General features: G+C 38.1%; 1 protein-coding gene across 3 annotated transcripts in view; it reads right to left on the bottom strand.

Moving 5' to 3' along the window:
• The window catches only part of STK11 (serine/threonine kinase 11), a 170,775-nt gene extending 156,267 nt beyond the window's left edge, over nt 1-14,508 (bottom strand). For all 3 annotated transcript variants that reach the window (XM_003760830.3, XM_031948037.1, XM_031948038.1), the window contains exon 1: nt 13,190-14,508. In XM_003760830.3, coding sequence (XP_003760878.1) covers nt 13,190-13,479 — 290 coding nt within the window. In that variant the 5' untranslated portion in view covers nt 13,480-14,508. The remainder of the gene's footprint in view (nt 1-13,189) is intronic.
• Between the last annotated feature and the right edge of the window lie 436 nt (nt 14,509-14,944).

Genomic DNA, 14,944 nt, shown 5'->3' with positions numbered 1-14,944 from the left:
ATTTTAAAAAGATCAAGAAAAATTAAACAATGTTAGGACAACTATAAGAAAAAGAAAACAAAAGAACTTTAACACTCATCTAGACATCAGAGTTTTGATAGAGAAAATATTAGTTCCTCCTCTCTGCAGAGAGGTACAATATGGGTGGCAAAATGACATATTGTTTCACAGAGGTAACAGGTTGGTTTGTTTTACTTTATTAAGTGAGGAAGTATAGCACTGTGGAAAGGACTACTGAAATCTAGCCTCATAAAACTGGGTTTAAACCCTAATGTTCATTTCTGTTTAGGTGACTTGGAAAAAGTTCCCCCATTGTTCTGAATCCATTTCCTTGCCCATAAACATGGAATTTAGGCTAAAGTTCTCTAATGTTTCTTCTAGTTCCAAATATGTGATCCTGATTTTTCTCGTGCAGCATGATAAATGTGGAAATATGTATAGAAGAACTGCACATGTTTAACATATATTGGATTACTTGCTGTCTACAGGAGGGGCTAGGAAAAGGGAGGAAGAAACATTTGGAACACAAGGTTTTGCAAGAGTGAATGTTGAAAACTATCTTTGCATATATTTTGAAAATAAAAAACTATTATTTTAAAAAATAAAAATGTGATCCAATGAACTCTCCTTCTCTGTTAATGAACAGGGTTCTAAAGAAGGTATGAAATTTCCCTATGCATGGAATGTTCTCTCAGATTATACAAAGATAGGTGGTGAAATAGAAAGAGTGCTAGACCTGGAATCAAGAGAAGCTGATTTCAAATATAGCTTCAGACACTTATCAACCATATAGTCTTGGGTCTTTCACTTAACTTGTCTGCCTCAGTTTACAGATATATAAAAATGAGAATAATAACAGCACCTACCTTCCCAATAAGATCAGGAGTGAAACAAGATTGCCCATTATCACCGTTACTATTTAATATTGTATTAGAAATGCTAGCTTTGGCAATAAGAGTTGAGAAAGAGATTAAAGGAATAAGAATAGGCAATGAGGAAACCAAATTATCACTCTTGGCTGATGATATGATGGAATACTTAGAGAACCCCAGAGATTCTACTAAAAAGTTATTAGAAATAATCCACAACTTTAGCAAAGTTGCTGGTTATAAAATAAAGCCACATAAATCATCAGCATTCTTATATATCACTAACAAAATCCAACAGTCAGAATTACAAAGAGAAATTCCATTTAAAGTAACTACTGATAGTATAAAATATTTAGGAATCTATCTGTCAAGGGAAAATCAGAAACTTTATGAGCAAAACTACAAAACACTTTCCACACAAATTAAGTCTGATCTAACCAACTGAAAAAATATTAAATGCTCTTGGATTGGGTGAACAAATATAATAAAGATGATAATACTACCTAAACTAATCTATTTATTTAGCGCTATACCAATCAGACTCCCAAAAAACTATTTTGATGACCTAGAAAAAATAACAACAAAGTTCATATGGAAAAACAATAGGTCAAGAATTTCAAGGGAATTAATGAAAAAAAAAAAAATCAAATGAAGGTGGCCTAGCTGTACCAGATCTAAAATTATATTATAAAGCAGCAGTTACTAAAACCATCTGGTACTGGCTAAGAAACAGACTAGTTGATCAATGGAATAGGTTAGGTTCAAAGGACAAAACAGACAATAATTTTAATTATCTAGTGTTCAACAAACCCAAATACCCCAGTTTTTGGGATAAGAATGCATTATTTGACAAAAATTGCTGGGAAAATTGGAAATTAGTATGGCAGAAACTAGGCATTGACTCACACTTAACACCGTACACCAAGATAAAGTCAAAATGGGTTCATGATCTAGGCACAAAGAATGAGATTATAAATAAATTGGAAGAACATAGGATAGTTTACCTCTCAGACCTGTGGAAGAAGAAGGAATTTATGACCAAAGAAGAACTAGAGATCACTATTGACTACAAAATAGAAAATTTTAATTATATCAAATTGAAAAGTTTTTGTACAAATAAAACTAATGCAGGCAAGATTAGAAGGGAAACAATAAACTGGGAAAACATTTTTAGTCAAAGGTTCTGATAAAGGCCTCATTTCCAAAATATATAGAGAATTGACTCTAATTTATAAGAAATCAAACCATTCTCCAATTGATAAATGGTCAAAGGATATGAACAGACAATTCTCAGACGAAGAAATTGAAACTATTTCTAACCATATGAAAATATGCTCCAAATTATTATTAATCAGAGAAATGAAAATTAAGAAAACTCTGAGATACCACTATACATCTGTCAGATTGGCTAGAATGACAGGGAAAGATAATGCGGAATGTTGGAGGGGATGTGGAAAAACAGAGACACTGATACATTGTTAGTGGAATTGTGAACATATCCAGCCATTCTGGAGAGCAATTTGGAATTATGCCCAAAAAGTTATCAAACTGTGCATACCCTTTGATCCAGCAGTGTTTCTACTGGGCTTATACTCCAAAGAGATACTAAAGAAAGGAAAGGGACCTATATGTGCCAAAATGTTTGTGGCAGCCCTGTTTGTAGTGGCTAGAAGCTGGAAAATGAATGGATGCCCATCGATTGGAGAATGGTTGAGTAAATTGTGGTATATGAATGTTATGGAATATTATTGTTCTGTAAGAAATGACCAGCAGGATGAATACTGAGAGGATTGGCGAGACTTACATGAACTGATGATGAGTGAAATGAGCAGAACCAGGAGATCATTATATACTTCAACAACGATACTGTATGAGGATGTATTCTGATGGAAGTGGATTTCTTTCAACAAAAAGAAGATTTAACTCAGTTTCAATTGATCAAGGATGGACAGAAGCAGCTACACCCAAAGAAAGAACACTAGGAAATGAATGTAAACTGCTTGCATTTTTGTTTTTCCTCCTGGGTTATTTATACCTTCTGAATCCAATTCTCCTTGAGCAACAAGAGAACTGTTTGGTTCTGCACACATATATTGTATTTAAAATATATTGTAACCTCTTTAACATGTATAGGACTGCTTGCCATCTGGGGGAGGGGGAGGGAGGGAAGGGAAAAATCGGAACAGAAGTGAGTGCAAGGGATAATAATGTTATAAAAAATTACCCTGGCATGGGTTCTGGCAATAAAAAGTTATTAAAAAAAAAAAATAATAGCACCTACCTCACATGGCTATAGTAAGGATAAAATGAGAGTATATTTGTAAGTACTTTGAAAACCTCAAAACACTAGATAAATGTTGGCTATTATCAATAAATGTCAATGATACACTCTTACCTCTAAGATCAAACATAATCTCTTCTTTGTGGCATTTAAAGCCATGGTTCCAACATCTATTTTTCAGCTTATTCTAAAATGCATCCAAACTAGTCGTCTTGCTATTCCTCACATGTGACATCCACTTCCCATCTCTATACCTTTGCACAGGCTGTTTCTTGAGCCTGAAATGTTACCTCTATTTATCTTCTATCTGAAATTATTCTAAAAATTGTAATACCCTTTGATTCACAGTAGGCATACACACCAAAAAGGTCAAAATTAGACAAAATACTATAAAATATTTAAGAGTAAAAATTTTTTGCAGTTGCAAAGAACTAGAAACAAAATAAGATGTCTGACAACTACAGGATGCCTAAACAAACTGAAGTTCAGGAATGTAATAGACTATTAGTGTGTCATAAGAAACAAGAATAATGACCAAACTTAGTTCCAAAGAATAGATATAAGAATGTGCCTCCTTTCTTTCTTTGCAGGGGTGGGAAACTGAAGAGGTGAAACAGCATATACAGTCAAATGATCTTGGTTTTGCTAGACAACTTTTTCTTCTTTTTTATTCTTTGTGATAAATGGATGGCTCTCTGGGCTGGGTAGTAGAAAATGTATATTAAAATGAAGATTATGTAAATCAAAAGATATCAATGAGAAAAACACTGTCTCTAGCTTCCTTCAAAGTTCAGTTTAAGTACCACCTCCTACATGAGAACATTCCCTATTCCCCTCCAACTGTTAGTGCCTCTCCTCCCCTTAAATTGCCTTACATTTACTTATTATCTATTTTACATATACTTACATATAGTGTATAGATTGTATTCCCACAATGAAAAGTTAGTTACTTGAGGGCAGAGACTATCTACTTTGTGTTTCTGTATCCCTATCATCTGGCATATGGCAGATGTTTAATAAATGCTTGATGTTTCTAATATCCTGCTCATCCTATAAGAGCCAGTTCAAATGCCACCTTCTGTGATTCCCTACCCCACATGTCAAGGATCTTTCCTTTCTCTAATTTGATTCCCATTTCTATGTTAATGATTCTTAAATCTACCTTTCCTATCCCAAACTCTCCACTATGCAACATCTCAAACTATATATGTCCAGTAGACATCTTCCATTCGACATGTCCAAAACATGACTTACTCTCATTTCCCCAACCCCACTCCCCATCTCTCATATCTTCCCTATTATTGTAATTACCCTATCTTCCCAAGCTCTTAGGTTCCGAACCAAGGAGTCATGCTTAGTATCTTTCTTACCATCTCTCACCCTTCGAGTCCCCTTTGTAACATCTTCTCTGCAATACAAACCATTTTCTCCTCTGACCCCGTCATCCCTCTAGAGCAGATCCTCATCACCTCACACAGGGATTATTGCAATAGGCTACAAGTGGGTCTTCCAGCCTCCTTTTTCCCCCACTCCAATCCATCCTCTCTATTAAGTCAACAGTCATTGTTTTTTAAAGTACAAGTCTGGCCACATCAGCCATCTAACTCGATAAACAACTGTGGCTGCCTATCACCTCCAGGATCTAATACAAATTGCTTTGTTTAGCATTCCAAGTCCTTCAAAATCTAGCCCTCTCCTAAACTTTCCAATCTTCTTACATTTTGCTTTCTACACTATTCTCTCTTAAATCCAATGATACTGGCTTCTTGACTGCTCCATGAACAGTGCCAGGCATTTCCTCATGTCTGAAATACCCTCCCCCTTCTCTCCTCAGACTACTAACCTCCCTAGCTTTCTTTTAGGTCCTAACGAAAGTCCCATCTTCTACAGGAAGCCTTCCCCAAATCCCTCTTAATTCCAATAGTTATCCTTTATTTATCCCATATACAGTTTACTTTGTATAGATTTGTTTCCATTAGATTGTAAATTCCTTTCTCTCTCTTTTTTTTAATCCTCAGCACAGTGCCTGGCACATAGTAGGCACTTAATGTTTCCTGACTGATTCTAACTTAAAATAGTTCTCTGTACTTTTCCAGCTATCACTTTCTATCATGTAACCCAGTTACTTCAGGAGTATTTTAGCTACGATAGATTATTGTATATTTGTTCATGGATGGATGATAAGCCCTACATCCTGAACTCTCAGAATTTACAATGCAGCAGGAGATACAACAAATATATAAATACATTACAAATGGATGGACTGAACAACTTGCTACCAAGAATACAATAATGGCCAATTTTTATAGGGTTTCCCCCAAAAGAATTTATCTAAATACAAGAGAAAAGTGCCTAATTCTTCCCTCAAAATTAAGCTCTTAATACTCCTCCCTTTTTTTTTTTTTTTAAATATGAAGACATTTTTTGTAACCAGATTAGCCTGATAATTATTTACTTCCTGTGGCTTTTGGCTTATTAGAAAAGAAGAAACTCAATAAATATCTATAAAGAAAAAGCCCAAGATTGAGGACTCAAACAATCTGGATTATGCAGAAGTACAGGAAGTGATTCTTAAATTGGAGGAAACAGTACTTAAAGCCTACATGTACAACAACAGAAGGGGAAGGCAGAACAACATCAAGTCTAAACAGATTTACTCCACAATGAATACCTAAATTAGACTTCTCACTCATATCATTTTTTCTCTGCAGATTGGTAATGACAACATTCATTTTGACTGCCTCTGAAGGTCAGAATCAAGCAGAATACCTGTTTGGTTGACTATGAAATCATTTGTTGACTAACCAACAAAACCAAGAAAACTAGAGTCATAAAAGTTGTTCAAGATTTGCAAAAGAGTAGAAGATAGTTGTACAAATGATTAGCTTGTCAAACTAAAATAGAGAAAAACTGAAAGAACATAGGATAAGACTCACTGTCATTGCCCTGGAGGAAATTCTAGTTTAATTCATCTAAGAACAAGCCTCGTATCATACCCCATGAATAGCAGGTAGTCTGCAATAGTGAAGCTAGGCTTTTATCAGCTCCCTGCCTTGTATTCTCCAATCACCAAAAACTTAGAAATGTAAGATCTCTCTCAAATCTTAAAGGTCTTTTAAATCAATGATCAAAGAGATAATATTTATAAAGTGTTTATTTAGCACAGTGACTGGCATGTAACAAGATTTTAAAATGCTTATTTTCTTCCCTATACTACAATTCTTCACCCCCATTCTCAACCTTTTACAGACAAAAAAACAGCCCTGATGAGGTTTAAAAAAAAAAAAAAAGTATCCAAAATCACAGTCAACCAGTTTGAGAGCCAGGACTAGAACTCTGATCATTAACAATCAAGTGGACAGGAAGCTGTATTCAGAACCTATATAACTGAACACGGGGAAAAAAAAAACACAAAACCAACAGATTATTTGGCCAAATATTTAAGTTCTGAAAATATTATGCCAGGTGCTAGAAGACAGATGCTGCTTAATGTCTCAAACTCTTGCCTAAAATAACTCAAGTCTAAGGACCTGGGAGAGGAAAAGGGAAAGATGGAAGGCTGTCAGTCAAGAGTACTGATAGTAATGCCAATTTGCTACTGCACAGGCTTTATGTTATACAGCCTGAGCAGTCACTATGAACAGATTATCTGCAACTTTTTTTTCTCAAAAAATATAAGATTCAGTGAAAAGGGACTGGGCAATGACAAGAGTTAGGTGCTGATTTATATTACATGACTATGAGAGCTGAAAGGTAGTGAAAGACAAAAAGAAAAAGACTTTAAAAGTAACAGTAAAACAATTTTTAAAAAATACACAAAAGAAAAAAACTCAGAATGGGATACAATCAGCACAATTTTGTTACCACTCTGTTAAATTTAGGTCCTAACAAAAGTCCCATCTTCTACAGGAAGCCTTCCCCAATCCCTCTTAATTCCAATAGTTATCCTTTATTTATCCCATATACAGTTTACTTTGTATAGATTTGTTTCCATTAGATTGTAAATTCCTTTCTCTCTCTCTTTTTTAATCCTCAGCACAGTGCCTGGCACATAGTAGGCACTTAACTTTAATATAGTTTAAAAACCATGTACATAATAAAAGTTCGAGTTTCATACATCATTCTCCCTTTTGTTTGTTATTGAAATGTCTATGTTGATGGCTATATTCATTTTTTTATAAGAGTTTTATATTTTTCAAAATACATGCAAAGTACTTTCCACATTCACCCTTGCAAATTTGGAACCCTTATGTTCCAAATTTTTCTCCTTCCCTTCCCCCTCTACATAGCAAAGCAATCCAATACAGGTTAAATATGTGCAATTCTTCTAAACATATCTACATTTATCATATATCTACATTATGCACAAGAAAAATCAGATCAAAAGGAAAAAAATTGAGAAAGAAAAAAACAAGCAAGCAAACAACAACAAAAAGTTGAAAATACTATATTGTGATTTACATTTAGTCCCCATAGTCCTCTGGAAGATGCGAATGGCTCTCTCCATCACAAGACTATTGGAACTGGATGGTTATATATAAAAAAAAAAATACACCACCCACTCTCCATTCCTGCCAAAAAGTAAAGTCCTAAGTCACAAGGGGAAAGAACTGAGAAGGAGAAAATCACTCTATTTCTTCTATAGGACTCTCTCCCCATATTTTCCTCTCCATTTTTTTAATCACTCAACTTGCTTATTAGCTGACTAAACCTTAGTTGTGCCACTAAGGAGCTATGGGGACCCTGGGAAAGTCACCTAACCTGTTCCCTCATCCATAACATGACTGGGGGGAGGGAAAGGAACCAGACCAGTGGACACTAAAGAGAATTTCTAACTTTTCTGTCCCAACTATCTGCCTTTAACAATCTTTTGAATCTACATTAGCTTTTCCCATTCTGTTATTCAAAGTTTCTGGTACTCTTCCCTCAAACATTCCTTCTAAGGGCAGCTTCTTCTTTCCATTCTTCTTCCTCCTTGGTCCTCAAGAAAAGCTCTCTCTCTGAGGTTAGCATATGGTGTGGCAAACACTTTAATTCTTGTTTCAGTTTACTTGCAAGAATAATTCTCTCAGTCTTAAAACACTGGAACAAACTAATGAATCACCTCCTTGCATTCCTTCAGCTCACACTGTTCATTAAAGTCACATCTTTATTTCAAAATCATTCCTTCTTTCTGCCAAATGAAGTGACAAGACAAACAGTGAAATAACTAGGGACACCCAAGACCTTTGTCTAGCTAGACTCCTAAGGTAGCAACATATTGCTAATATAAAAAAGAGGCCACAGTCTGCTCATGTTCTCAAAGGAAAAATTTCCCAATACTGTTTTAGCCTAGGAAGAAGCGTAAGATTCTCAGTTAACAGTCTGAACTTGATATACCTCATCTCACAAATATCACAGCTGACTAATTCCAAGGCTCTTGTTTTCAACTTGCTGAAATCCTGACTATTTAACATCTAAATCCAGGCATCTGCCAATCAATCTAAATATAGTTTCTGACTTCACACAGAAAGAAATAGGAAGCCCAGATCTCTACAACTTCTCTAGAGACATTCAGTCAAATAAAGACTCCTTAAAAACTGATAATGAATTTAATACCAAAAGTACCCAGGGAAGCCAATGTCAGCTTCAGAGAGGAGCAAATTACTCATCAAGAAAGAGAATTGCTGAATGGCTAAATCCAGTCACAGGGGTTTCTTGATTAGCTAAATAAAGTTAACTTCCATATTTTTTTTTCAAAGTAATACTTTTTTTGGAAGTATTTTAAAGTTAAAATATTCAAGTAAAATAGAAATGCTGAACATTTTAAATACAGCACAATACTCTTGAGGCTTGTTCTTAAGGTTCCTGACACTTAATTAAAAGTTTATTAAGCTTCTGATAGACAAAGGATCTTTTCTACTTGCAGCTAGTTCATGCTAAACATAAACTCAAAGAACAAATTCACCCAGAAACTCATAGCTTGAAGAATCATATCCAACTTCTTCCCCACTCAAGACTTTCTCCAAGACCCCTCAGGGCATGGAGGTGACCCTAAATTTCTTTTAAAGCCCCAAGAGTGCCGTGCAGCCCCAAAAGCATTCAGTATCAATTCAGCAATATACTGTCATTCAACCACTTGCCCTGGCTAAGTGCAAAGAGGCTCAATCTTGGACCTACCACCAGTTGGTTTGAATTTCTTTGGCCACAGCATCTCATGGAAACCATCTAAAGTGTGAAGCAAATATCAAACCCAATGAAGTCAACAAGACTCTCTGAAGTATAAAAACTTGTTATCTATGAACAACTGGGCTCCAACTCTAAATTTCACATCAAGCTATAGACATTGGTTTAAAAAAAAAAAAAAGAAAAAAAAAAAAAGCAGTGCATTCTCAATATGGGCCAAGAAAAATAATTTTCTATAGTAGATGCCTTCAGAGCATCAGTTGGGTGTGGTAACAAGGGGACTGAAATCTGAGGGCATGAGTCATAGCCTGCCAAGCAGCTGTTTAGAGGAAGAAGGAGGTGGCAGTTTCTAATATTTATAACAAATTTAGGAATCTTAATCAAGACATTATACAGAGGGGATAGGTCAAAGGTTAGGGAAAATTCCTGACAACTATGAACCTGATTTGTGAAACTTAATGCATACTACAAATGCTATGCATAAACTGAGAAGCAATCTAATCTAATAGAAAGAGTAATGGAAAGAAATCAGGAGTTCTTGGTTCTAATCCTGGCTCTGCTACTAACTTTCTATGTGATCTAAAAAAAGTAATTTCTCTTCAGTTCTCAGTTTCCTCCCCTTTAAACAAGCAAGACGGACATGATGTGTTCTATATGTGTTCTATGAGATTTAGCAACCATCCAATTCAATGCTTTCATCTGAGAGCTGAAGAAACAAGAGGAGAGGCTGATTTACCTAAGGTCATCCAGCTAACCAGGGGGCACAGTTAGGCCTGGAATCCTAATCTCTGAACCCTAAAATCCATTGGTGAAAACTCACAGGACCTCAGATTTCAAGCTAATCAGAACCTTCAAGGTTATCTAGGCCAACAGCCCCTTCTATCAGTTGAGGACCGATTCCGTACTCTGTCCAAGGTCACAGTCAGTAAAAAGGACCCCAGCTATTATTTTGATGGTGGTATTGCTATTGTTCAGTCACTCAGTCATTTTCTTCTCCCATGGATTAAGGCAATCAAAGGCTAAGCAACTTGCCTAGGATCACGTGGCTAGGGAGTGTGTGAAGCTGGATCAGAACTCAGGTCCTCCTGCCTCCAAGCCCAGCTCTCTAACCACTAAGCCACCTCATTGCCTCTCTGGTTGGAAAACAGGTCCTAAGTTCCAAAACAATCTTCCTCTACTATACTATATTCATCAGAATTAACCAATTAAAGGTAGTCAATGTCCAACGGGACAACAAAATTCAGAAATTTCACATAATTCCCAACATCTACATATGGATCATAAATGGCAACATTATGGGCAGGGTCTGAAAGGAAAAAAATTCAAAAATTCTCTAAACAGAAGACTACTTGAAATACTTCAATAAAGGGATAAGCAGCTCCTAACCAGTTGCCTTTTCTTTGCTGAAAAAGAGTCTTCAAAGTTATTGAAAGATCCTTCTCTGGTAATCACAGAAAGCTCTGAAAATTATTTCTGATGTTTGTTGGTATCTTAGGACCCCAGTCAACTCTGCTGATGCAAGTTAATAGATTTTAGAAATTTATTCTCAGGAAGAATCTAAATATCTATGTAACTTTAAAAGGATACTTATATGCTTCTAATTGTGCAAGCAGTCCTAAGGACAAGGAGGAAAATTACCTACAAGTAATACCAAACCAGAGTAATATTGGCTCATAATTGGCCAGGATTTTCATGTATCTATCTTTGCAACCCTATGATAGGCAGGGCAAGAGTTATTTCCATTTTAAGTGAGCAAATTTAATATTCATAAAAATTATTTACCCTAGGGTTAAGCCAGTATTCTATCCCAAGTCTTCTGACCAGAAGGCCAGGAGATTGTTTCTTCTATACCAGCCTATCCCTAAGTACTCAGTAAATATTTGTCAAAAGTCAATGGTAAAACCCACAGTGTCTCTTTGTTGAGGCAATGGAAACCAATCAATGGCTATAGGCTGAACTAGAGCACTAAGGTCCCTTCCAAATCTGAAATTCTATGAATAATGGCAAGGTAGGACTTGAAACTCAATTTCCTAACCCCCTGGTTCAATATTCTCTCTGCCTCTAGTTCTTTCAAAAATGACTATGTCCACACAACACTCAAAAGTATTAAGTAATTTTGAGGTCTCATCAAGTATCAAGTTTTAATTAACTGATTAAGTTTTAAACCCAAATGTTCTGGTTAGGCAAAGGATTAACTTGTGACACTGCCCATTAGAAACACTGTCTATTTAGCAGTGGTGAGGTAGAAAGACCCAAATCACAGCAAACAATGTATCCAGGTTTACAGCTCATGTTAGTGACACAGGAAACTAAAATGAAAGTGAATGGACTCATGAGTATCATGAGCCTGGAAATATCCTCTGCCCTTGTTCCACCTAACCCAAAGTAAAAGAGTAAAGTAGAAGTAGATCCCAGGAAAACAGTATGGCATTAGGCAGAGTTTCAGAGCACCTACCTAGGCAAAGTTAAGTACACTTAAGGAAGTTAAGTTCACAAACAGGCTACACAATGTCCCATCATGTGTCATGGGAGAGGGGCTGCTGGAAATCATCTAATCTACACTATCCTTTTATAGGTTAGGAAAGTGAAGCTCAGATCAGGGAAACTCCATCAATATCGCATCACTGGTCAGAACTGCAACTCAAGTCTCCAAGTCCTCATACACAGCTCTTATCACTAGATCAGTTTTGCTCTCTATCTCCATTTCTGACACATTCTAACAAGAATATATTTTGTTTTCAAAACTAGTTTCTATTAAGAAAGTATGCCAGTCTACCTTCCCCTTCTTTGGTGTCAAGTCTCACTCCAAAGGGGAAAATGCAGAAGATATCCAATCACAGAACAGCCTAGGGTAGGTAAGATGTCATCAATAGGTATTGTATATTAACAAGTAGTTCATTTTTATAATGAACTGAACTCAATTCAGCCAATTCCCTTAACTGATTCTGCTATCCTACATCTAATCTACCCATCCACTTTGTCAAGGTTGGCAGGTACCCTTAGAGCTAATGGGCAGAGGGCCCGATTCATAAAGTCATCTCCAGAAAGAGGTTAGTGCGCAATACAAAAACAGCAGAGGCAGCAAAATATAAAACCACTAGAAATGAGCAAATCATGTCAGAAAGGAAAGGGCCCCAAGAACTAACCCAATGCAACCCTTCATCATTTTACAGGGACAACAGGCCTCAGAGGAAGGCCATGATATGTCCAAGGTTATTTCTCCACTAAACCACCTCAGAGCCAGAAAAACCCCAACCTCAGTCTTCTGACTTCCAATTCAGAACAATTCTTACTCCAGGCAACCTCTTTCACTAGGCAGAACCCACCAGGGGTCCTGAATCTGCAGTCACTGATGTTTCTAATGTTACGTCATAAGCAAGTTAGGAAGGTCTAAGTTTTCCTTCCTGCTGACTGATAAGCTGGTGCAAAAAATTCATTTTGGCAACAGCAGGAGCCTCCTCTGAACAGGATAAACAAATCAAATCTTGCTTGGCCCCAGTAACTGGCAGCATGTCATGCAAAATTTCTACTGGTGGCTTAGAAGGACATTCTGTGGATATGCAAACTTTTATCGGGTAGCCAGACACATAACAACAGAGCAAGCAGTTCTATGATAAAGCAAAAAGATAGCAGTTTGGGAGAGGGTGTTAACAGTTTACAGGTTTGGCTTATTGATATCTATTCTGCTAATATTATATTCACCAGTTTAACATCCAGTGAGTTATGATTATCCATTTGAGACTAAGATGTTAGTGAATAGACAGGTTTCTAACATTTTCTTTAGAATGTGACATTCATTTACTTGCCAGTTCGGAGATTTTAAAAGTTGAGATCTAGTTATATTGTTTCCAAAGAGCAAGAAGCTTATACTTACTTTTTAACATTAGCCTCCCCATTGGGGATCCTGCGCAACTTCTTCTTTTTGAGGATTTTCACAGCTCTTCGGCAAAGGGTTTCAGAGTCCAGCATCTCCTTCACTTTCCCATAAGATCCTTCTCCCAGCAAATCCCCCATCAGGTATTTGCCAATGAGTTTGGCTCTTTTACGCCTTGGCTGGTAGATGACCTCAGTGGAGTCTATTCGGTGGATAAATGTGTCCATACCCACAGACATCAGTTCACTTTCTGTAAACATGCCCAACTGCTGTGGTTCTGCCAAATCCATCCTGAATTAAACTCCTTAACCAGGTTTCCTTAGACACACCAGGATCCTTTAATCCAATCTTGAGTTCTTGGTTTTCCCAACTTTTCTTCTCAAAACAACACAAAAACAAAAGGAGGAAAAAAAAAAAAAAACCCAACTCTTCCAAAGATTGTACTAACGTAATTCAGCAGTCCCTGAAAAGGATCTAATGCACCCCAAGTGCCTGGCTCTCGGAGGGGGAAAAAAAAAAAAAAGTCAAGAACTTTTGCTCAGGCACCGGACTTGTTTTTGACCCGGTCTCACTATTTTGGCTCAGCCAGGTCTCCTTACTCACTGTTGGCCCTAAAAAGGCCCAGGTTGGGTTCTTAAGTGCTAGGTCATTCTCTAGGACTTTAGACCCTTGGACAAATATAGGAGAGTGAAGTCTTTTCAGAACTTTCCATTACCATCGTGTCATGGCTCCCAAATACAAACTGGGTTCAGCAGTCAGAACGTGCTCACGGGATTTTTGCACCTTGAATCCCAAACTTAACCCTCCTTTGAAAATAAACTGTTGGTTGAAATTTGATTGCTTGAAAGTTTTCTCTATTGAGTATCAATCTCTTGTCCCACTCCCCCGCCCCCCAACACACACACACATATACACACACAAACACGCAGGCTCCTCCCCTATATCTGCCGAAAGTTCAAAGCCCTCAACACTAATCAAGGTTTCACCGGGGGCATCTTCTCACTTGGAGTTTCCCAACCACTCCCACCGCTTCCCTCCCCAAGGGTCCCTTCCTGCCAGCCCCCAAAGGTCAATGTGAAGACACGGATCCTGGAGAGCCTCCACCAAAGAGCTCCTGGAAGGAGATCAGAGAAGTTTTCCCTCCCACCCACCCGCTCGCTAGCTCCAGGGGAAATCCCTCCCTTCAATACATAAACCGGAGGGACGCAATGGGAACAAACTAACCCAATCCCAGTTTTCTCAGCCTCCCTCCCCAAAAAAGTGACAGGTGGAGAACAGGACTCCACTCCCTGCAAAAGGAAAAATAGGGAAGGGAGGGAGAAGGACAAACTAAAGCTCCCACTAAAAGGGAGTGCTAAAGGCGTCCCCCTGACCCCACCACCCTTTTAAAAACAGAAACAAAGACCAAGTTGGGGACGCGGAGCTGGGGAGGGGAAGAAGTAAACTTAAAAGGAAGCTTCTCAGGCCCCCTCCCCCGCCCTCCCTTCCCTTTGCTCCCGAGATCTCCAAGCGCTGTCCCTTGCCAGGCCCCCTCCGCCGGTGCCGGGAGGACTCCCGGGGGCGGAGGCTGCGGGGGTCGCCTCTGCTCTCTCGCTCCCTCCAAAGGTAACGGGCGGGGAGTTGGGGGGAAGGGGCTGGGGTCTCGGGGCCCCCGAGCGAGCCGCCCCCTCCCCCCAACCCTCCGAGTCCCGGGCAGCCCGGAACCGGGCCGGGCCGGGGCTCGGCTTCCTCTCCGGACCGGCCTCGATGAGGGCG

Source organism: Sarcophilus harrisii, chromosome 1 (genome assembly GCF_902635505.1).
Source record: "Sarcophilus harrisii chromosome 1, mSarHar1.11, whole genome shotgun sequence".
Taxonomy (NCBI): Eukaryota; Metazoa; Chordata; class Mammalia; order Dasyuromorphia; family Dasyuridae; genus Sarcophilus; species Sarcophilus harrisii.
The sequence above is the reverse complement of the archived record's forward strand: the minus strand, read 5'-3'. Positions and strand labels throughout refer to the sequence as shown.